We start from the raw sequence: 22,672 nt of genomic DNA, 5'->3' as shown, positions 1-22,672 counted from the left end.
CAACCCAAACTTTGGCCCAGTTCTGCCTAGAGCAACCTAATTTTTTCACAAAATCCAGTATCTAACGATTCTAACAGGGAATGTTTATAACCGCTACTAGTCAGCCCCAGATACTTAGCTCCCTTGCGGTTGACTGTGGGAAACATCAAAGTGTCATCGACAGCGCTGCGCAACCCACAAAGACTTGGATTCGCAAAGTAATAAGCAATGCAAGGAACAGTCATTCTACTCTTTTAGCTAGAATACAAAATAGGTTTAAACACCATATAGTACACATTACTTACAATTTCACTAACCTTTATATTTTAACGCTGAATTTTAATTTTGAAGTAAAATTCTTCTTAACAAGTAGGTAAATGAATATTTCTCTAAATCTTAGGGATGGGGGTAATCCGCTCATGAGCAAGGGATCTGGAAGTTAACAGAACCCTGTATGCCTAGGCAATGCAGCTTACTGCAAGTAACGTTTGAGACACCAATCAAAACGTCTGGTGCCATCAACATCTACATCTGTGGCCAGTCCTCATGACACCTCGGGTTGGTCTGTAACAGAAATAAAGAAAAGGTGGACAGAAAGATGGATGAAGAGAACAGGAGATAGACAGGAAAATACAGTTAATCCATGTGTTAGGAAGCTGAAGTAAGATGGATTAATAGGACAGTCCCTACATACAAAGATCATGGAGACACAGATGGTATGTCACTGAGACATGCACCAGGCGGTGGGGTTGCCAACTTCATCGCCACTCACTCATCTTTAATATTGATATAACCTTTGTTCTTGCAGATTTTCTTATACTAATCTCCAATATTGTTACAGAGTGTGGCATGTTTTTTTACACTATTTACAGACAGATTTGGCAACACTGCTAAAGTAAAGTTCCCCACCACAACAGAACCCCGGTTCTCTACCCGGCAACACCAACCATCTCCTGCAGTAGGTCAGTGGATGAAACAAACCTGACCAATGTGTACGCCCACAACAAGTATACTACGCACGTCCATGCTCGCATCCGTACACATCTTGTTTCAAAACAAGGTTACTTTAAATTTTCTAAACTTTTCCTCAGAGAAAATAAGTGTAAACAAATACTTGATATAACATCTTAAAAGCAATATTTTTCATAAACTAAAGTATTAAAGTATTAATGAAACATCACTGTAAAACTACAAAAACAATTGAACTGTACATCACAGACACTCGTTGAAATGAAAATTGCTGTAGACGAACTAATAATCCATTATCTCTGACAGCCTGGACCAGCACACAATAGACTTAGTGATTAAATCGTAATTCATCGCTTGTTCAAACTATTAGCGATAACTGTAGGTGATTCCATGTACAAATAGATTACAGTAGGCGTCAATTAATCAAGCAACTTAAATTAAACATTATTGAGACGAGGAAGGATTCAGAAAAACCAGGTAACTCCAAAGAGTAACAAAAACTTAATTAAAAATATTTATTATCTTTCTAAAATTAAATTCACAATAATGCATAAAAGGTGTAGACGAATAAATAATAGCGTTAATAATAAACCTCATACAAGAATCACAGCTTCATCTTCATACTACATAGAGTAATAAGTGCAAAATGGTCGTACAACAAACTTAACAACTAATAAATGACTCGAGTTAGTGAACTCAAAAAATAAATTAATCAGGAAATAGATGTTATATTTACCTTAACAAAAGCACATTTACTAAACTAAGATAACTTGGAATAGCTAGGAGGAGAGAACTTCTTCCTCAAGAATTTGATTATGTATAAAGGCATACAGGAGACTAGCGTAATAGCTGTCGTCTTCCATAGATAATCCCCCGTTGTGATGAACTGCTCATCTGGAAATAACAAGTTGTTGATTAAGTACACAAATGCACAGAAAACTAGCAGTAGTACACTTACAAATTTGAGGGGTTCCAGCTATTTTCTACGATTCTATTAACCAACTGTAAGCTAAAGTCACGTCACAACTAAAAGATGAAATTACATTCCCAACAAAATATCATACCATAAGTGTCACAACTTGATAAATTATTCATTTGGATAATGCATTCTTTCCTTACAAATACCGAAAGGAAAGGATTAATTTGTCCATAAAGACGTAGTAAAACATTGCAATTTTGAGTAAAGCACTAGCTAGCGCTAGCTTACCCAAGAATATTATATTAAATATTTGAAATGTATTTGAATTGTAGAAAAAGGAGGATAGCAGTTTGCTTACCTTGAAAGTGTAGGTAAGTCATAGAACATCTAGAAAATACACTGTGCACACAATATTTCGTCCCCTGACGGACTTTGTCAAGTGTAGAGAAAAAGTTTACAAATTTAAAAAATTACAATATTATAGGCTATATTAGAAAATTACCGATTTTGTAATTTGTAAACCCTTCTCTACACTTACCAAAGTCCATCAGGGGACGAAATATTGTGTGCACAGTGTATCTTCTAGATGTTCTATGGCTTATCTACACTTTCAAGGTAAGCTAGCTGCTATCCTCCCTTTTCTACAATTCAAAATCCTGGCCTAAAGCCTCTGCTTGAACAAAACTAATATTAAAGGGATGATTAGATACTGAAGGAAAGACATTAAACAAATCATTAATATTTCCCTAACGCACAGTTTCTTAAAAGAGTAAATTTATAGAGCATAAACTTGTTGTACATTTATAAGAGATGGACTTTAATTTTCAGGTAAGCTAGCTTAACACTTATTTAAGTCGGCAAACACTTTGATTAGAAATTTAGGGTCAAAGAGATTTTAGATACACAAAGTTGATTGAGTTTTCATCAATTACTTTCCAAGTAATAGACTAAAACAGAGTAGCCTACCTATCAGTGTTTTTTTTTGTGAATTTCCTGGACATCTATCAACCCCTGGACCTTAATTAAAAAAAAACCCCTAGAATCCATCTCTTTACAAAACAACATTTTAGTTAAATCCGCTCTCTTCCAAAAAGAACTCCTTAATTAGCCACATAAATTTTCCGTCAAATATAACCGGTTTGTGGCTGAAAAGTAAACAAATACGTACCGAAAGTGTCCTTAAGTATGACAAGAGACAAAACATAGATTCCCAGAGATAGAACCTCGGCCAGAAGTATCAGATAATGCCACGTCCTGACTGTCAGTGCCACCATGATCAGTTCTGTCAAGATGAGAGCCGTGAAGCTGATGGCGACAACATGTATAAACTCATCTTTGAACAGGAACAGAGCTCCGTACATGATCACTCCACCTGCACACAGAACAAGGAATGTGATTAGAACTCTAAATAATAAAATAGTGACGTCGTTAATCTATTAACTGCTGAGATTTGTGGATCACAAGACTGATTAAACAACGCTGATAAGCCAGGGTGTGTATTTTAGGGCTACGGATGAAATGAAATGTTTTGCTTTGTTACGTTCAAAGATCAGCAGATTCTGTAGCTAGAATCAGCTGATTCTGTAGCTAGATCGCAAAATCCCAATCTGAAAATAAGTGGATTATTTGGGCAGGACAGTTGGTGCAGTTACTTTTCTGAGGATCGAACAGACAACTTTTTGATAAAGCAGGCACTATACCCACTCAGATACCCTGCTATGTTTAAAATTAAATAGTCAGAAATCAATCTACACTAACTACAAAATTCCTGAAAATAAGTTATTTTGCACTTTGTTGATGATTGGTTAGTGTAAAGCGAATTTCGAATCATTGTCCCCTAAAAAACCTCATTTATTCAACATAGCCTACATGTTACACACTAAGTAAGTGTTCTTGCAGTTTAAAAATGATAGTAGAGCCTAAATTAATCAGTCCAAAAATCAGAGCTGTGTTGATAAGTTACTAAGATTTGGGCGAAAGAGAGAAGAGTTTTAGCCTAACTTCCTGGCATGTGCCACAAACATTTAAGAAGTATGAATTGGTTTCTCTGTTACTGTTAAGTGTTTGTTACTCCAGTATAGTGCCAACTTACCTTGGTAGATGCTGATGAGCACCCACATGAAGAATGTCTTGTAAGAGAGAGATCTGCCTTTGCTCAGTTCCTTGTACAACTCCGGGTATGTCAGGGCTATCTTGTCTGATACGTCCTTGTCCAGCACCAGCGAGAAGACAGGGAACATGGTGTAGATGGTAGCATACCTGCAGACAAATGTCATTATTTAGTAATTTATCTATTCATTTTTTGTAGCAAATGATCTCTTTTTACCTTGAATTTGCCATATAGTCCTGAAACCATAAGCAAGAGAGGATCTGGTATGGTTCAAGAATGAATTGTACTAATTAATTTTAAGTACCTTTACCACAAATCTAAAATGTTCCTGTCTTTGGTTTCAGTCCTTCAAGCTACTGTCTAAGACTCCATATCACAAACTCCCAAGATTATGTTTAGGTGTGCCTAGATAAGGGAATTTGTTCACGCATTATGTATGAATAGACAAAGTATTCGGTTTTGTTTTTTATCATAACATATTTTTTAGCTAAACGGGTCAGTTATCCAAAGATCTTGCCATGATCGCAGAAGATTTGGGCACGTTAGCTGCGATTGCAAGACATCGCCTCTGACATTCAAGATTTTTCCGTGACTGTAGGTACTCTAAATTTTCTCGCAATCACGGGATACTATGATGCCTTTGTAATCGTGGGAGATGTCCTCAATATTAGAGTTCGTGCGTTTCCTGGTGAAGCCTGGAGGGTGGGTGGTTAGAGTGGCTCTAAACCGGTTTTGTATGGGCTTCAACCCTACCCCCAGGCTTCACCAGGAAACGCACAACCTCTACCAAGATTGGGGGGAGACGAGGAATCACATTTTCCCTGCTATCTTAAATTAACACAACATCTGCACAATCGCATATGACATTCCAGATTTTGCTGCGAGGGTAAAAGATTGCAATCACATCACAATTAATTTAACTGAGTCAACAATATTTGAAGAAAGAAACTTATTTTAATTAGGTAATCAAACCAAAATTCTATGCACACAGGCAAACACTCAACTATTTCCAGTAAGCATCTTGCAAAACGAATATTCAAACCCAACATTGATTATTGATTAATAATTTCTCTGATAGTAGATGATACTCACCCCACCATGAGGTATCCCTGGTAGAGTGGAATGGATGAGAAGTAGAAGACAGTGCAGAATATGGCCTGCATAATGGAGATAATCAGACCTCTGTGTATCACAAACTGTCCTAGAGATGCAGACCTTTTGTAACTGTACCTGGAGACAACAAGAATAGGGTTATAAATTTGATTGGTAGTTAAAAATATAAACCAATTTCAAAATAAATGTAGTGCATTGAACTATACGTGACTAAACAGTCAATCCATTTAAAAATTAATGAGTTGCATTGGTTCTGAGTCTTACTTAATTTGACGTCAAGGTATGTGGCTAAAGATTGCTACTCAATATGTGATCTTAAAGATACCTGTTGTACAATGTGTTGACCCATCATAAAGATTAAAGTACAATAAATTCATTGAATAATTTGAACTTAGGTTTTTAATATTGTAGGCTTCCTTGAATTGGGGAAAAGTTCACTGTGGCATAAGAACACATAACTTTACACTATACTGTACAAAAAAATCAATGAACATTCAACCACTATTGGAAGACATTATTTTTCTTCCTAACTCAACACTTTTTTGGTTGAAAATGCTGTCAGCGACAGATGAATACTCAAACTTTTGTGTTTCTTTTGCCAAACTCAACTATTCCTCATTCAGCCTAAGAGTAGCAAGTAGTAATTAAGTTGTCAGTATTTCTCTGCCACTAACCTGCCATGAACTAGCAGCAGTCTAGCCAGATGGGAGAACTGGGTGATAGAGAAGTCAGCAGCCAGACTTGCCTGTCTACCTTCTAGACCTGCTATACCAATACCTGCAAAGTAGACAAAACTGAGTAAAGTGTGATAAACTGTGTGATATAGAAGCTCCACATTGGTATGGTTGTTAATAATCGTATAAGAACTTCATGATATTTATGTTGTCAGTAAGTGTAACTTCATTGCATGCTGTTCTAAGCCATAGTCATTCGTGATCGGAAAACGTCTGGAGTGATCAGCAGATGTCGGGCGCGATTGTCAATGTCGGATGTTGGTATGATCGGTTGACGTCAGGCGCGATTGGCAGACTCTGTGGCGGGGCTTGGCTGATGTCCCAAAAATCGCGTCCAACAATCAGGAAATTTGTTATCTCGAATAAATCCGACAATCGTGCCCAGACCATAAGTCATTTCGACGATCACGCTGTGACTGCGAGTCATTTCGACCATTGCGCCGTGACCACGAGTCACAAGTTACTATACCTATAAATTTTTACGCATTTTTGGTTTTTATAGATCAGACCCACAAACGGTAAAAATTTATTTGTTTTGTCTTTTTTGGTTCAACTGTAATACTCAAGACTTAATAAAAATCCTGTCCCGTCCCGAACTAAAAATGTAATCCCGTCCATCCCTACTTATAACTGATATTTAAATCAAATCATTCTTTATTTTGTAGTTCCATTAAGAATAATACAATGGCGTCAATAAAAATACAATAATATAACTTAAAACTAGTAGGCTACAAGTTTTTTTTTCTTTTTAGCGAATTTCCCATATAGGGAATAAGCTATTAGGCCTACCGTAGTACTCATGGTAAGACCTGGACCAAAAATACCATCCATTCAAATTCATTTATATATGTGTCCGTTAGCGCGGTAACTCGAGCAAAAATGATCCGATTTCGATGAAATTTGGTACAAATGTGTAAACCTACGTTTATTCGAACGAGTTCGCGAACCAGCATGATCGGACCATGGGAACGGGGGTTTATGGGGGCTTTTATGGGGTAAAAATGGGTTTTTCCCATTTTTGACCCAAAAAACATAAAATTTTGCAATTTCTTTCCATACTATTTTGTAGAGCTTAAAAAAACAAATAATTTAGTATATTGAAGCGTTATAATGCGCCTAATGGTTACGGAGAAAATTCCAAAAAAATTCAATTTTAAAATTCCCATGTTATTCTTATGGAGAATAAGTAAACTGTTGTAGTTTGCTTGTTTATTAACATATTTTGCCCAAATTTGGAAAATGTTTTTATTTAGTTCTTACTAACTATTAACATTTTACATAAAAAAAACACTTTTACCCCCCTGTTACAGCAAACCTAAGTATGTGTTAAACTGATTCTATTTAAATAGGGAATAAATGCGATATTTTTAAGGAGACATTTTAGTGTAAATCCATTTAGGCAATTATTGGAAATTCGCTTAGTCTGCAGATTTGCTGCGGCGGGGGTATTTTTTTCTTCTTAACAATATCATGAAAAATGTATTGCAAGTTAATGATTCAGATCGGATTTACTTCTTACTATTTACTTCTTACAACTGAAACCAGCTACTGAAAAATAAACGTCTCACAGGTAATCTAGCTGAGAGTCTCAGAAAGTATATTTTGGGAACTAGTTTCTCCCCTCAACCTTACGTATTCTTAAGTACCACAAGCTACAACCAGTTTACCTGTGTCTGCAGCTTGTATCATGCTGACGTCATTGCCTCCGTCTCCCACGGCCGCCACCCTCTTGCCCGTGTGTTGCTGTATGAGCCGCACGACCTGAGCCTTCTGTGTCGGGGAACATCTACAGCACACCACTGCAGGACTGCGACACGCCAGCTCTAGCAACTCCAGCTGGTAGTACTGCAGACACACCTACACCACAACATACATTACACGTTACACATTGGATATTTATATAACTTATTTGTTTTAAGAAATTTAGAAAATCGATGGAAAATGTCAAGCACAGACAAATCCGACTTGCTTGCATCTGCTAGAACCAGGCCCACCAAAAACCTGAACTGAATGAACTTTCACAAGCAAAACATATTTCAAGAGTAGGTGTACCCTTGAACCCACAATGTAAAGTCTGTTCTGTTCTGTTCAATGAAATGGCAACCATACATAGTAAGTATTTTAAGCCAAGTATGAATGGAGATGAGTGTAGGATGAGTGGAGCGATCTTGTAGTCTTGTTAGTGACTAAGGCCGACATTCCTTAGACACAGCCGTTAATTAATAGTTAAAGTAAACTCGTGGTCACAATAAATAGAATGAGTGGGCATGGCGTAAAACTCAACTTGTATTTCCCAATATATTACAACTGGGCTGAGTCATAAAAAATACTGAATAGAGATGATTTACACACTTATAACTGCAAAAAATAAAATTCCTATAATTCACAATTAATTTATAAACTTATTAAATAGGACTATAAACCAACATTTCACACAAGAGGTAATTACTTACTTATCTGATCTACAGTAGAGAGAGGAGAATATCACGACTAAAACAAGGTAGGAAATAGTTGAGTGAAAATTTAAAAACGTACGTTTTCATGTCCCTGGCCTTTTATTTCGTAGATACTGGATTTGTAGTTTATTATTATGTGTTTTAATATTTTTTGGGACGGGGGCAAGATGTTACACACATTTATTTGGTTTTAAATAGGTTCTAGGTATTTTTTTCGTATTTTTAAAGTCTCAAAATTCACGACCATGACGTGTCCCTAGGGTACATTTTCCAACTTTCACGCTGTTTTTAGACTAATTATTCATGCCGAAATATATAAAGCCATATTTTTATGTCATCAATGGTTATTAAACTTACAAAAAAGGAGCATATTATAATTTTATTGCCATTGCGAACTGACTACCATGACAAAATAAGTCTGTCCCTCGATTTGGAGTCACAACCATTTGGGAAAAATTTTCAACTTTGGAGCACGACAGTGGCAAGCCTGGCGTCGATGGAGTCAGTTGGTTTTAGAGACTAGTTCGGGGTGTACGTCAGGATTGCAGTGCCGGTCGTTTCGAGTTGAAAGGAGGAATTACAAGATTGATAAAGGAAAGATTGTGTTTTTTGTAATTTTGGTGTGTCCATGACCATACGTAGTCATTCGATGAAGTAGACATGGTGTTAATTTTTGTTTATAAGATATTTCAATTGCTAGATTAACCTAGAAGTCCACTTTGTATCCTCGAACATGAGGTGCAGGGCTACCACCAGAACAGAGCCAAATAACACGTAATTTCACGACCATCGCGGGTTTTTTCCACGACCAATCCAGCCTTATGGATTATAGTGTGTTTGGTTGTGACAATAACTTTAATATAATTGTAAATTGAACAGTTTAGTTCAATTGAAACACATATTTTTATTATAACTAACAGTATAATTGAAGGATTGTTTAGAAATATTTAATTATTCCAGACAATTCACGACCGTACCGCTTGTCCCTGACCATCACGTTTATGATTTCTATCATAAAAATTTCAAAAATTAAAATATCGTCATATTTCAATGTTTTATACACAAAAGAAGCACACCTCTATACAAACATAACGATTTTTCGAGTCTCAGGTAAGTTTTTTCGGAGTTATACAAACTTAAAAAGATTTTATTGGCTTTTTTTCAATTTTTTGAGTTTTTTTCTTTTTTTCTTGAAAGACCAAATATACCAAAAGCTCAGTGACCTTTTTATTGTATAATGGTCGTAAAAGTAAATTAGTTTAAAGCAAAACATAGTTATAAAAATAATATTAACCATTTTTAATATTCATTTAAACGTCCGTTACGGTCGTGACAGGATATTGTGTTTTTCCACTAAAGATGCTCTTTAAAAAAAAAACTACCAAAGATATTGCGTTACCATGGACATTTTATGAAACTTCAAATGTTAATGAAATAAAAAAATAATAAAAGTTTTGAAAAAAGGGGAAAAAATTTGCAAAGTGCTTTTCCTGAAAACGTACGTTTTTAAATTTTTACTCAGTTATGTTTAAAAGATCAGAAATGTAGTAGTTGAAGACAGCTTATCATGAGACAGAGTTTTAAAATAAAAAGCCAAGATGGTTGTGACTTAGAGTATTGAAAAAGAGAGAATTCCTAGGAAAATGGAGTTGACAGTGGTAGAGGGAAGAGGACGCCTACAAGAACCTACAGTAGACTTCCTCTTATCCAGACTCCTCGGGACCGAGGCCAGTCCAGATAACGGTATTTCCGGTTTAACCGACATCCCCAAAGACTCGTTAAAATGGACAGTTTAAATGCATACTGTAAACAGTAGTCGACTTAAATTTAGGAGAGCATTGTATTTGAACACGTGATCACTGGTCTCAAATCTTTCCCACTAGAACAGTCGTTTCAGTATCGTCCACTTCCTACTAATATAGTCCAGTTTAACCGATGTGCTGATAAAAATTGTCCGGTTATAGACATGTGATTTCCGCCGAGTGTAGTCCGGTTTAACCGATACCCGGTTAAAAGGTGTCCGTATAAGAGGGAGTCTAACTGTAGTTTAATTAGGTGAGGAGGGATGTAGCTAAATGAAAATTGCATGAAACAGCTAAATAAATAATGGAGGGAGAATAGTGGAGGGCTAGCAGAAGACGAGACCTGGAAAAGAATATTGAAGTACATACAAACATTTCACAACTTTTAGCCCTCACCTCAAGGGAGTCCCCAGTAATGACCAGAGCGCAGTCCTGCTTCTTGCGGAAGGTGTTCAACTGAAGATGCGCGTCCGTGCGTGTCACAACGGGAGCAAACACGTACAGATCCTGCCGACTGCTCACCAGCCGACTACTCTTGGCAATGCAAGTCGCAGTCTCCAGTTTGTCACCAGTCAACATCCAAACCTTGGTAAAACAGAATTAAGTAATTTCTTTACTGTGCTTACTATAAATATTTTGCATAAAACAATTGACAGGTCTTATTTGGTAAAATTACTCTCTGAGGACTGTACTTCTGATAGCCTATTATGGCAGTGCTGACATGGGGATGTGAGAATGAAAAAACTCAATTTCTACTTGGACTTCAAAGAAAACAATTCGATCTTCAAAATTAGCTAAAGTATTCCTTGCTAAGTTTTTCGGTTTTTAATATTACAACTTAGGCACCGTATATCCTTGAGCAAATCCTTCAATTCTTTTAGATTTTGCTCCTATTCTATGCAAAACAGTTTCAATCTTCTTAAACCAAAGCATTCAACTACCTTTTTCAAAAATATGTATATTACAACAGAATACTGTTCTTCAATGTTTTCCCTAATCACCCAAAAATCGAGCCATCCCCTGATACTCAGAACTAGTATCAAATTGTTGTTACAATGAGGTTTTTGCTGAGAGGCAGTCATAGGCTAAAGTGCATTTTTAAGGGGGGATTCATCCAATGTAAATGAGTTAAGACAAATAGGTTCAGATGTATGATATGTTCAGACAAACTGTATTTATGTAACTTTTTTGTAGACATAGCCAATGTATAATGATTTAAAAGAACAAAAACGGCAAAATAAATTACAAAACCTGTACAGCAAAACGTCTACTAATCAACCGCAGTTCCAAGTAGATGTTTACCTTGATGCCAGCGTTACGCAGAAGTTCCAGCGTAGTCCTCACTTTGTCCTGGAGCTTGTCCTCCACCCCAGTCACACACAGCAGCTCCATCTCTCTCTCAAGACTCTCTATCACAGCTGACACTCGCGAGCCTCTGTCCGTGATGGCCATCCTGGCTGCATTGTACTTGGTCTGTAATACAGGTCATGTTATTGTTGCGGTTATGTTACGTTAGTTTATGTAAAATCAAACTGTCTTTATTCTTTGTATAGGTACATGTATTGTAAATGAATAGTGTCGGTAAAATTTGTTACAACAATTAAAAACTAACTATTTATGCCTAAAAGGCAGATTAATTTTTTGAGTATAATAGTCTTTTTTTATTCTTAAAAACTGTAGAGAGTTTGATCAAATATGGTACAATTTTAATTTGTTTAAGAATATAGTGTCATTTTGTTTTATTTTAGCGAAATTTTAAGTGAAAAGGAATTCTCATAAATAGATTGCCATTGCCAATATAGGATGGGTTTATTTTGAAAAATTCCAGATGGAGGTAACTCTCTACTGTTCGATTTTTCCACCTAGTGTTATATTTAAGAATTGATTAATTATATAGACCTACAATTTCTCATCTTTATAAAAACGCTGATTAGTTTTAAATATGTACATATTGTAAACTGTAAAAAATTCCTGATTCCTGGTTTCACTGATTTCTTATATTTAACATTGTCAATGATTCTATAGTTCGGCCGCTTAGAAAACAAACTGCGCGTTAATGCTAAACCAATGCTGGAGGAGGTCGCTTTCTAAGCGGCCGAACTATAATAGCCTGTTTTTGCAGTTTAAAATTTTCCGGAAGTTCTTGTGCAATGTGCTACCATAAATTTCTATTCCATAACCAATATGCCGTTCTACAAAGGAGTGGTAAATAATTTTCAACACTGGTTTAAAAAAAAGATACGACTAAGGTAAAAAACGATATCCCCTACTTAATTTCATAAACAAAATACTATTGTGCTCATTCTTTAGATGTTTATCGAAATTATAAAGCTTAAATATTTAGTTGATTTTACTTGATTCATTGTTTGATAGTATTTGAGAGAAAAAAACATTGAGAAAAATATATGGTACAACCTTCGAAGATGGAGAGTGGAGGATAAAACACAATGCGGAGTTGAGGGAATTACATATGGACCCAGACATAGTGACCGAGGTGAGAGGTAGGAGAATGAGATGGGCTGGCCATTTACTAAGAAAAGAGGACGACTCCTTAGTCAAGAACGTCCTTTTGAACAATCCGGAGGGCAGAAGACCACCAGGAAGGCCCAAGTTGAGATGGCAAGACCAGGTTAGAAAAGACCTAAGAAGACTGGGAAGAAGGTAGGTAAGAGGAGGCAATGGATAGAAAAATCTGGAGGCAGTGTGTTGGCGAGGCAAAGTACCACCTTGGGTACCAAGAGCCACGGCAGTAAACAGTAGTAGTAGTAGTAGTTTTAGGAATAGATCTTTTTTTTCATTTGTATGAAAAAGAACAAAATTTGTTTTACTTTAGTAAACTTATAAGTAACTTATTGTATTTAAGTGTAACAGAAAAAGACTCCAGCTACCACTGTTAAGGTTAAGTACTAGGACAGGACTAAGCCACCATTACTCAAGTACATCTGAAGCTGCTTTCATAGTTATATTTGTTTTACTGTTTGGAAAGAGTAAGCTTTTTTATCAAGGCAATTTTTATCTGTGTTTCCTATGTTCTCCCAAGGGCATAAAATATATGCGTTTTTACCTTTCAAGTTTAGAGGGAATATTTGTACACACATCTAACATTTTATTTATCTCCCAGGTTCCCTGTAATTTAATAGCAAAAAAGTGACAAATTCAAACCAGCCAACGGCAAAAACCAAGGAATATCTAAGCCGGTTATCCTATTTCCCTGTAAATAAATTATTATAAAAGATGTTAAATTTTTATTTTAAAATATTTATATATTCACTATACATTAAACAAAATGTGTCAGGATGTAAAAATCTAACTTATTTATTTCTTATCTGGAATGTCTGGATGGAATGGGAACATTTAAAACATGTACTTATTTGTAAACATATGTTTAAGGTCACATGTTCATATTTTATTACCATTTTGTTTACTCCATTCTAATTGTAAATAAACATGGTTTCTAAGATTAAAAAAACTACCTATTCAGTTATTAAAATGAATTAAACTATGCAAATATTCTTTCTTTGACAAAAATTAAAAATTTCAAATCTTTGAAGAACTTGGTTTCAATTCATTAGTTTTTTTAGTGGAAAGAGGATTATGAAAAAGAAAATTCAAATTTCATTTTAGCTAAGGTGAGGTTAAAAGTCTACAGGTAGAGGTAGGATTTATTCATTAGGTACTATCATGAGTAAAAATATTAATGTATGTTGAGGAGATTGTTATTACTTTACTGGTGGATGGAAAATAAAAAAGTAGATTTTACTTAAAGTGTAGAGACTAAGTCACGTCCAGTATTTCCATATTGCACAAATTTATATGTTTATTTATATTTTTATATCACAAGCATTAACAACACTTTTGATAACAAATTAAGTTGAATGTGAAAGAAAAAAAATTTACAAATAAAAATGCCATCCATCATGTAGCCAATTCTGTATTTATAAAGTTTTTGTAAGAAAATTACCTATATACTCTGTTCAACAAATGAGGAATTGATAGGTACTCAACTAAATAAGGAGAAGCAAAACAGATGTTAACCGTATTGTGAACTTGTTATGGACTAAAACAATGCTAAAACCTAGAACTATTTTCTTGGGTTGGTTGTTCAATGTGCATAACATTTTGGTAGTTTCTCAAACTCTATGATTCCATTTAAACTGTTGTGGCTGTTAATTACTATATTTTTTCCAGGCAGTACACAATGTCTTGCTTTGACCAAAGTAAGATCACCTCTTACAAGAATCTACCAACACAAACATATCGTTCTTACATGTGTCCTAGTCAACGTGAATACCAAAACCAAAGTGTACAAAACACCATTGTAAAGCACCCAAAGTTCACCCAAACCAACATTGTCCAAGACAAAAACTTCCAAAACAACATCGCAAAACTACGAGACATTTTGTCTGACACTATATCAAACCTTACGAGAGAAAATAATTTGAAAAAAGGAGAAAGTGTAGAACTTACTCTAGAAATAGAGTTGATGAACTCGTTTGCAAACTCGCCGGCTAACTCGTTAGTAGAGGTAACGATAATACAACACAACAAGGATGGATCGTCCAAAATTAATCAGACGCAGGATAGAATGCTGTTTAAAATTGACGACGATAGTCATACGAAAAAAGAATCTGTTCCTCAGAAGCATCAATCTTGGTTTAGGAAAGTTACCAGTAAAGAATACATTATGAACAAATCAAGCATCGAAAATAAGAAAGGAGATGGTGAAAATATGCTTAAGATCAAAACAAAACAAATTCATAAGCCTCTTTTCTGTCCAGTAGCTAGTCAAAAATTCAAAGATCTGAGCAAAACAGAAATTCAAAACGACAAAGAGAATTTTGAGAACATTAAACCAGGAGAAACTATTGACCAAAATATGAAAAATTATCAAAGAAGTGGTAAAACAGAAAGTTCCGATAAACCAAAAGCTGTATATAGAACTAAAGAAGTACACAACATCCAGGAAAAGTTGTATAAACCAAATTATATAGTGAACAAAATAAGTAGTATTTTTCTAAGTTCAAGGCTAAGTAAAAGTGAAGTGGTGGAAAAAGACGTGAGGATGTTACAGAATGAGATAGGAAAAATGAAAACTGCAACCAACAACAAAAAGTATCATAAGAAAAACATGGGTGATACTCCAACAGTCAAATTAGGAAAAATGGTAAACAACATTTTATTTGATGTTATGGAAAGTAAGGACGGTGAAGTGAAAAACAACACAGAACTTTTTATACCATTACACTATCAAAGTTTCTTCCAACCCACCAAGAAAATGAATAAAAAAGAAAAGAAGTCCACAAAGAAAAAAACTAAACTGTCAATCAATAGATTATACCGTTCACACTCCGATACCTGCTGTGTACGACCATTGCGGAGTGAAATGGAAGTTAAGGTTAAAAGTTCAAACTCTATATCCGGATGTACATCTTGTATGGACAGGACTACACCGAGCAGAGAAGAATGTGCGGGAGATACAAAACAAAGGAAGAAGAAAAGAAAAAAGAGTAAACACAGAGAATATTCACAATATTGTACGATGAACGCGAAAGTTGACAGAAAAGAAACAATTGGAAAAGTTTACCCTACAAATATTCCACATAAAAGAACAATATTCTCAAAAACAAGTCTCATACAATGGAATGGCCGAAATGTGAAAGTTAGTAAAGATCTAAAGACTAGAATTGAAATGCTCATAGTTAACGAACTTGAGAATGTCCCGTTGAAAGAGGGTATGCATTGTGACATTGTTTCGTTATCATCAACAGACGAAACTTGGAAAAGCTCGGATACAGGTGACAAGATGTCGTCTTTTGTGTGCGAGTTGGACATTAGTGACAGAAATGTACAGAAAATTTTGAAACGGAAAAAATCACTTCATAGTAAGGTTAGCGTTCATTCTCAAGAAATTATCAAATTTGAAGGATTCGATTGTGTAGACAGCAGAAAGGTTGGTACAATAGTGTCTATTGGAACTCAGACTTTACCTATTGTGGGCAAACTAGCTTCTAAATACTGCAAGGATATAAACGAAGATCAAATTGTGGAAAAAGAGGTCCAAATCTTACAAAGAACAGATAATAGAAGTTTAATACGAGATCCCTCAAATGTTAGGTGGAATAATTTAGAAATCAAGTACATGAATAAAAACACAAAGAACTGGGATACAGAATCACAAACAGTTAATGTTTATACATTCGACACAATGGGAAATAGGCAAAGCAAACTAACCGAGGATTTTGATCATAATAGCAAAAACCAGAATAACAAATTTACCTCAACAGGTTTCATAAAAGTAATCAAATCAGACGATTCGACATGGAACAAAACCAAAACACAAGGTAGGATACAAACATTTTCTGAGGAATGGTTAGAAACAAGTCAAAACTTCACTGATAGTTCCATAACAAGAAAATCAAGTTCAAAAACATCAACGGATTTAGAAAAGACAATAGAAATAGAGCTGGACATCAAAGACCTAGAGCGTATTCTGATGGAAGCTAAACAACAAAACAATGTCGATAAAGTTTTGATAGAGGCAAAATGTGCAAGTCCATTAAAGAAACTAAAATGTGTAAGGCCAGTAGGAAAAAACCGTCCGTCATACACCAACCTATTGTTAACAAACGCAGCAAAGAAATTAGAGAAGTTAACCAAGACAAAAAGGAAAAGTAAAAAATCATATAAATGAATCTAAATTTCAAGACTATAAATCAAATCAAATTGTAACCAAAGTCGATAAGAGATTGTATCAACAAAGAAGTAAATCAAAGAACAATTTTAAATCAGCATATAGCATACTGAATAGTATCCGTAAATAAGAATAATATTTTTGAAATGTGATCAACTCTCTAGAAATTCTTCAAACAATTGAAATATTGATTTTAAAATTTATTTGCTTAGGTGAGATGCTCCATCAACACTGAAATAATTGAGAAAAAAAATCAAACGATTAACAATTTAACTTGCTACTTATTTTTTCAAACAATTTTCCTGAGTCACTAAATGATATTTTTCTCAACTATATATGAAATTCTAAATCAAAATAAATAATGTATGATAACAACATATACCTGGTTTTCCTTACGGGATTTTTGTATTTTTGTATTCTTTACAGCTAATGGCTTAGACTTAAAATTATCAAGCAGATGTATTCATATCATGATTTTGGCTGATAAAGCGCTCATCTTTAAAGGCTGTAATTATTAATGTTAACCTTAACTTACACAAAATCTTATACACTACTGCTGTAACAGAATATAATTACACCATTGCAGAAATTGTGCCATTAGCTTTTGTCTGTTGCCAAAACATTAATTTCATTTTAAAGGAAAGACAAATGGCCCGTTAAAAATTATTTGTTTAGGATTACATTATTTTAAGGTTGGGTTGGGTTAGGTTAGAACTAAGGTCAAGACTTCAAATGTGTTTTGTTAAAAATAGTGGTAGTGAACGGAAAAGGTCACACGTTATCATTTTTTTTAAACAGCTCTGGCTCGTCTACAAAGATGTTATGTCTAGTTAAGTATCTAAATGGTAAACTACTACAAAGTGAAATGTTTTCAACCCACCTCAAAGTCCAAGTACTGTTCCTCGGTGAGTGATTTCTTCGCCACCACCAGAGTTCGCAGTCCTTCCCTTGCCATGTTTCCACACTCCTCGTCCAGCCAGTCTGTGTATTGTACTATGCCTGACATAACCACGTCCGCTCCCTTCAGATAAAACGTGATCTCTCCGCTAGTCATGTCCTGGAATATACAAACATTGAGGAGGCTTTGTTGGAACTGCAATACAGTACATCAGAGTTCAAATAATACAAATTAGTTAAGATCAGACCACGTTCAGATTACAAAACTCTTCAGATTAACGGAAAATGAAAAAATTCAAATTACATAAAAAATTAAAACAATGTTTTTCATGACTATATATTGCTCCAGAAATAACGAGAACACGGTGATCATCTGCCAAACAGGGCAAAATCAAAAGCTATTTGTTTTAAAATACTTTTCAGAACATATGGTTTTGATTTTGATTAAAATATATGAACCTTTTCGCAACAATATATTGTTCAGATTAGAAAGACTCTGGTGAAGATATTTGGAGATTTTTCTCAATAAGCATTTTAGGAGTGATAGGCAGGTGTCGCAGTAAATTTGCTGATATTGAGTGTGCCTCGAAAATTTTCTAGATTAAGTTTTCTAAATGGCCCTTTTTGACTCTCTATTATAGCAGTGTTGGTTATTATTCTAGCAAAAATTATTACCGTATTTTTTATTCTAAAATCTTTTTTTAAGTTCAACATACCTAAATATTAATTGATAACACATTGTAGTTTGTGCTACTTGATGTATGCCTATTATAAATAAATGCAATACTCACTTTGACAATGATGCCCATTCGCTTGGTTTCTGAGGTGAAGGGAAACACTTGAAGGATGGAGAAGTCCAAGATTTTATTGTTGGGTGTCCTCAGCTGTATGGATACAAGATCACGTTTCTCTAATGCCAGACCCACCTCTTCGGTCCACTTAACTAAAGCAACCTGCGACAAAATTGATTTAGTTTATTTACAGACTCAAAAGTGGTTTAATAGTAATGATGACTTTACAAAAAAATAGAGAATTTTTCAAGACAGTTTTATTTTGTTTAGCAAGAGAGATTATTTAGGACAGGAATCACGATAACCAAGATGTTCACGGATGTAATTGTGATAGTTAGATGCTTACAGATTAAGGTCAATACAGTTCTGGTATTAAAAGACTTGTAGCAAACTTTAGAAGTGATTAAAAAAATGTAAATAGTTACGAGTGTCACGGTAGATTATTTTATAATGTATTTAAATTACTACTTTGATTGAAAATTCATGATAACATTTCCTCAAACTTGGATTTGAAATGACAGTCTACACTTGGTAATTCAAACTCTTGTTAAATCAAAACACTCTATATTTCAAAATTAAAGCTCAGACCGTAGAGAATCTCTTAATATTCGAAGTTTTACCAAGCATTTTGAAGACCTAGCAAAGGGCAGGCCGATTTGGGGCAAACATGCAGTAATTCTAAGGTTCTTTGGCAAAACACTCTATAACTCAAAGGGAGGGATTCCATCCAGTCATAACATGAAACTATACATCTTGTTATAACAGTAGTTTGTCTTCAAAAATACCATTGATGACACAAGAATCAATTAATAAAAAAAATAAACTGTTGTTTGTTGAAATCTGAAAAGTAACTAAATAACCGGTTAATTGTAATGTCCTGTGCCTTAAATAATACAGTATAAAGAAATGAACTCTTCGTAATGTGAATGGTTTATTTTTCTCCTGATGAATCAGACTATTGATAATTCAAATTTATTTGCTTGGCCCACCAATTCTGGTGTCTACTGTACTGTGTTTAGCCATCTTTACCCTTTCTATATGGGACAATCAAGAGCATCAAAAACTAATTATTCTACAGAAATGCTTTAGTTATTGACCAAACACATTAGTGGACGTATCTCAAATACAAAGCCTACTTTCCCAGGATTCCCAAACCCAACAATGACACTTGGCGTCTCACCTCGTCAGGACTAGAAGCCTGGTAGACTCTCCCACTAGGCTGCTCAATGTTGTAATGTTGATCAGCTTCGGACTGTGAGTCGTCTGTCGCTGGTTCCCACACAGGAGTGACGTTGTGACACAACGCGATGGCCTTGACAGCCTCGTGTACTCTGGTGTGCTCACTGCGGCGGATCTTGGACACCTGAGCTGCTGGCTTGGCTGGGGACGTGGAGTCCGTTGTGTACGCCTGGGCAACCTTCTCTCTCACCTGTACATCACAGTGTAAATAAACGGTATCAGCATTCTGACACATACTTTCTCCCATAAGTTTGTCAACAATCTTTATCATGTGTAAGCGGTGAGAGTAAATATACGGAAATGGGATTTGTACAATTTTGTTCAGAATTTAAAGGACTATAACATGCTAAAATATAACAAAATCGTTCGGGCCATTTTTGGGAAAATCCAATTTTTCTGTTATTTTATGGAGGTTTTATGGGGAAATGACATATTTTATAATAACTTTTGAACCGTAATTTTTACAGAAATGGGATTTGTACCATTTTGTTCAGAATATAAAGGACTATAACATACTAAATTTTTATCAAAATCGTTCGGGCCATTTTTGGGAAAATCCTATTTTTCCGTTATTTTATGGGGTTTTATAAGAAATTCCCATTAAAAAAATTTCTAGAAAATTAAAAAAAAAACTATCAAAACTGTAAGGACTAGAAGATACTATGTTAAATCAAAACCGGATTTTTTCTAAAATCCTATTTTTGGTAATTTATGGGGTTTTTATGGGAAAATAACATATTTGACCATAACTTTTGAACCGTAATTTTTACAGATATGGGATTTGTACCATTTTATTCAGAATTTAAAGGGCTACAACATACTAAATTTGTATCAAAATCGTTCGGGCCATTTTTGAGAAAATCCGATTTTTCCGGTTTTTTATGGGTTTTTATGGGAAAATCCCCATTAAAAATCAAAATTTCAAAAAAATGAAAAAAACGCCTGGAGATACCATGGATTAGAACCTACATACCAAATTTCATCGGAATCGGACCACAGGTGTAGTCTCTAGCTCTGTACACATCCAGACACACAGACACACACACAGACATCACTTCGAAAACCACTTTTTTGGGTCCAGGGGGACCCAAAACGAATATATCCACTCAAAACTCAAACTCGAAAATTTTGACGAAAACAATACTTTCTCCATATACTATGGTATAGGGGGAGAAAGTAACAAAAACCATATCCAGTGAAACCTTGATAAGAAGTGTCTCGAGGGGATTAGAGTAGCAGTCTGGTTCTGGGTGCTCTGCCTGGGACATAGCTACTAGTTCGACATTATTCTGAGGGATCGCAGCACTTGTCAGGTCAATAATTTTTTCTACCAATCTGCAATGTTTATTTTGGGTATTTTTAGTTTTTTGGTTGCCTACCCTGTTTTGGAAAACAAAAATATTAGTGAGAGTTTTGAGGTTATGTCTTGTGTCAAAACGTTTTAACTATCTTCTTTATGATGAAGTGAATTAAACCGGTATGATTGCGAATTGTCTTCCAATCTTTCTGAGAATGAAGATGATAATTTAAGACAAAATAAATAAGTAGTAGTTTTTTTTAAGTCACTAAAAAAGCCAAAGAATATGAATTCCTTTGTATAATCAGGTAGTGCAATTTTGATATGCCAATGGGTTAAGGCTAGGACATCATGATCAAAAAATACTATCCTCTAGATGAAGTAGTAGAAAAAAAAAACTCTTTAATGTGCAACTGTCTGAAGAAGTACTAGGATCACAAATATCTGTTTTGTTATGTTACACTTCATTGTGAATCTGTAAGGAGCACTTAAACTATCTCCAAGGTATATAGAACAATTTACCAATTTACATGCTGACAAATAAAAACAGCAAAGTATATACAGACATACTGATTGTTTATATGTTAGATGTTTGTGTTGACAATATCTGTGCTGACCTGATCAAAAGATTCGGGCGAGTAAGAGCCGGTTCCCAGGTGGAGACGTTTGAACACCATCGAGTTCTGAGTGAGAGTTCCTGTTTTGTCACTAAGGAGATATGAGATCCTGCCCAGCTCCTCCGGGATGGTGGTACACCTGTAAACAAGAGTCACATGACAATTTTGAAAACTTAAATATAACAATAGTTGATGTTAGCAAGAGAAGAAAGGGTTCTTAGTAAAATACAATTGGTGTTGGAGAAAATAAGACTGACAGAACGTGGAAGAAGGTGGAAAAATGAATAGGGATATGAAGAAGTGATGAATAAATCAGATGGCAAAGGGAAAGAAACTGTGGAGAGATAGGAGAAGATGGAGAGGCCTAGTTGATCTTCAGACCAGGGAACAATTGGAACCGAAGAGGATAAGTATTTATTACATGCTAAATCTCAAATATCCAACACTATCCGATCTCTTTTGCTTGAACGTTATAATTGATGACACAGTATATGGTTATTTAACAGCAGCAATTTATACTGGATGGATTTCACTTTGTTTCCTTCTAGCTTACACATATCTTTACCAGAATCATATAAAAAAATATCAACCCCAAATTTGTTTTGAACTGCGACCTAGATTAAATATTTTGTCACCTCTTAATCCTATTAGTTATGAGATGAATACTGAACTATATTCCTACAACTTTCTTTTGGGTGTAAATACTCAACACATTTTGTCAGTTTCAAAATAATATTGACTGTGATGTAAACAAATTAAACACTAACCTTACAACAGTGTCTGGCATTTCCTTGTCTCTTTGCATCGTGTAAGAATAGAAAGCCTTCCCCATATCAAGGTTGACTCTCAAGCTAAAAAGAACATATGAAACAGAATGAATAAACTTATAAAAACCGTAAAGTTTTGTCGTGTTTGAGCTTATGGCATGCTTAATGGCTATTTAGTATCATCCAATGTTGCAATTCATGTACCACAACATGTACCACAAGTCAACAAGCAAGGATTAAAAGTTATATACTAGGGTAATCCCATGAAAGAAGATAAAACTTTCCAATGAC

At 35.0% G+C, this 22,672-nt stretch overlaps 1 protein-coding gene across 2 annotated transcripts in view; it reads right to left on the bottom strand.

The window, feature by feature from the left end:
* Positions 1 to 1,449: 1,449 nt before the first annotated feature.
* The window catches only part of LOC128993959 (probable phospholipid-transporting ATPase IIB), a 35,934-nt gene continuing 14,711 nt past the window's right edge, over positions 1,450 to 22,672 (bottom strand). For both annotated transcript variants that reach the window (XM_054418104.1, XM_054418105.1), the window contains 13 exons: positions 22,382 to 22,465; positions 21,615 to 21,753; positions 19,642 to 19,890; positions 18,462 to 18,623; positions 17,654 to 17,830; positions 11,385 to 11,555; positions 10,479 to 10,667; positions 7,492 to 7,681; positions 5,765 to 5,867; positions 5,070 to 5,207; positions 3,960 to 4,126; positions 3,036 to 3,239; positions 1,450 to 1,842 (listed from right to left, as the gene is read on the bottom strand). In XM_054418104.1, coding sequence (XP_054274079.1) covers positions 1,709 to 1,842; positions 3,036 to 3,239; positions 3,960 to 4,126; positions 5,070 to 5,207; positions 5,765 to 5,867; positions 7,492 to 7,681; positions 10,479 to 10,667; positions 11,385 to 11,555; positions 17,654 to 17,830; positions 18,462 to 18,623; positions 19,642 to 19,890; positions 21,615 to 21,753; positions 22,382 to 22,465 — 2,107 coding nt within the window. In that variant the 3' untranslated portion in view covers positions 1,450 to 1,708. The remainder of the gene's footprint in view (positions 1,843 to 3,035; positions 3,240 to 3,959; positions 4,127 to 5,069; positions 5,208 to 5,764; positions 5,868 to 7,491; positions 7,682 to 10,478; positions 10,668 to 11,384; positions 11,556 to 17,653; positions 17,831 to 18,461; positions 18,624 to 19,641; positions 19,891 to 21,614; positions 21,754 to 22,381; positions 22,466 to 22,672) is intronic.

The sequence above is a fragment of the Macrosteles quadrilineatus genome, unplaced genomic scaffold, assembly GCF_028750875.1.
Source record: "Macrosteles quadrilineatus isolate MER2022 unplaced genomic scaffold, UCM_ALF_1.0 Scaffold_5__1_contigs__length_97177068, whole genome shotgun sequence".
In the NCBI taxonomy this organism is placed as follows: domain Eukaryota; kingdom Metazoa; phylum Arthropoda; class Insecta; order Hemiptera; family Cicadellidae; genus Macrosteles; species Macrosteles quadrilineatus.
This window is presented reverse-complemented; position numbering and strand designations above follow the sequence as displayed.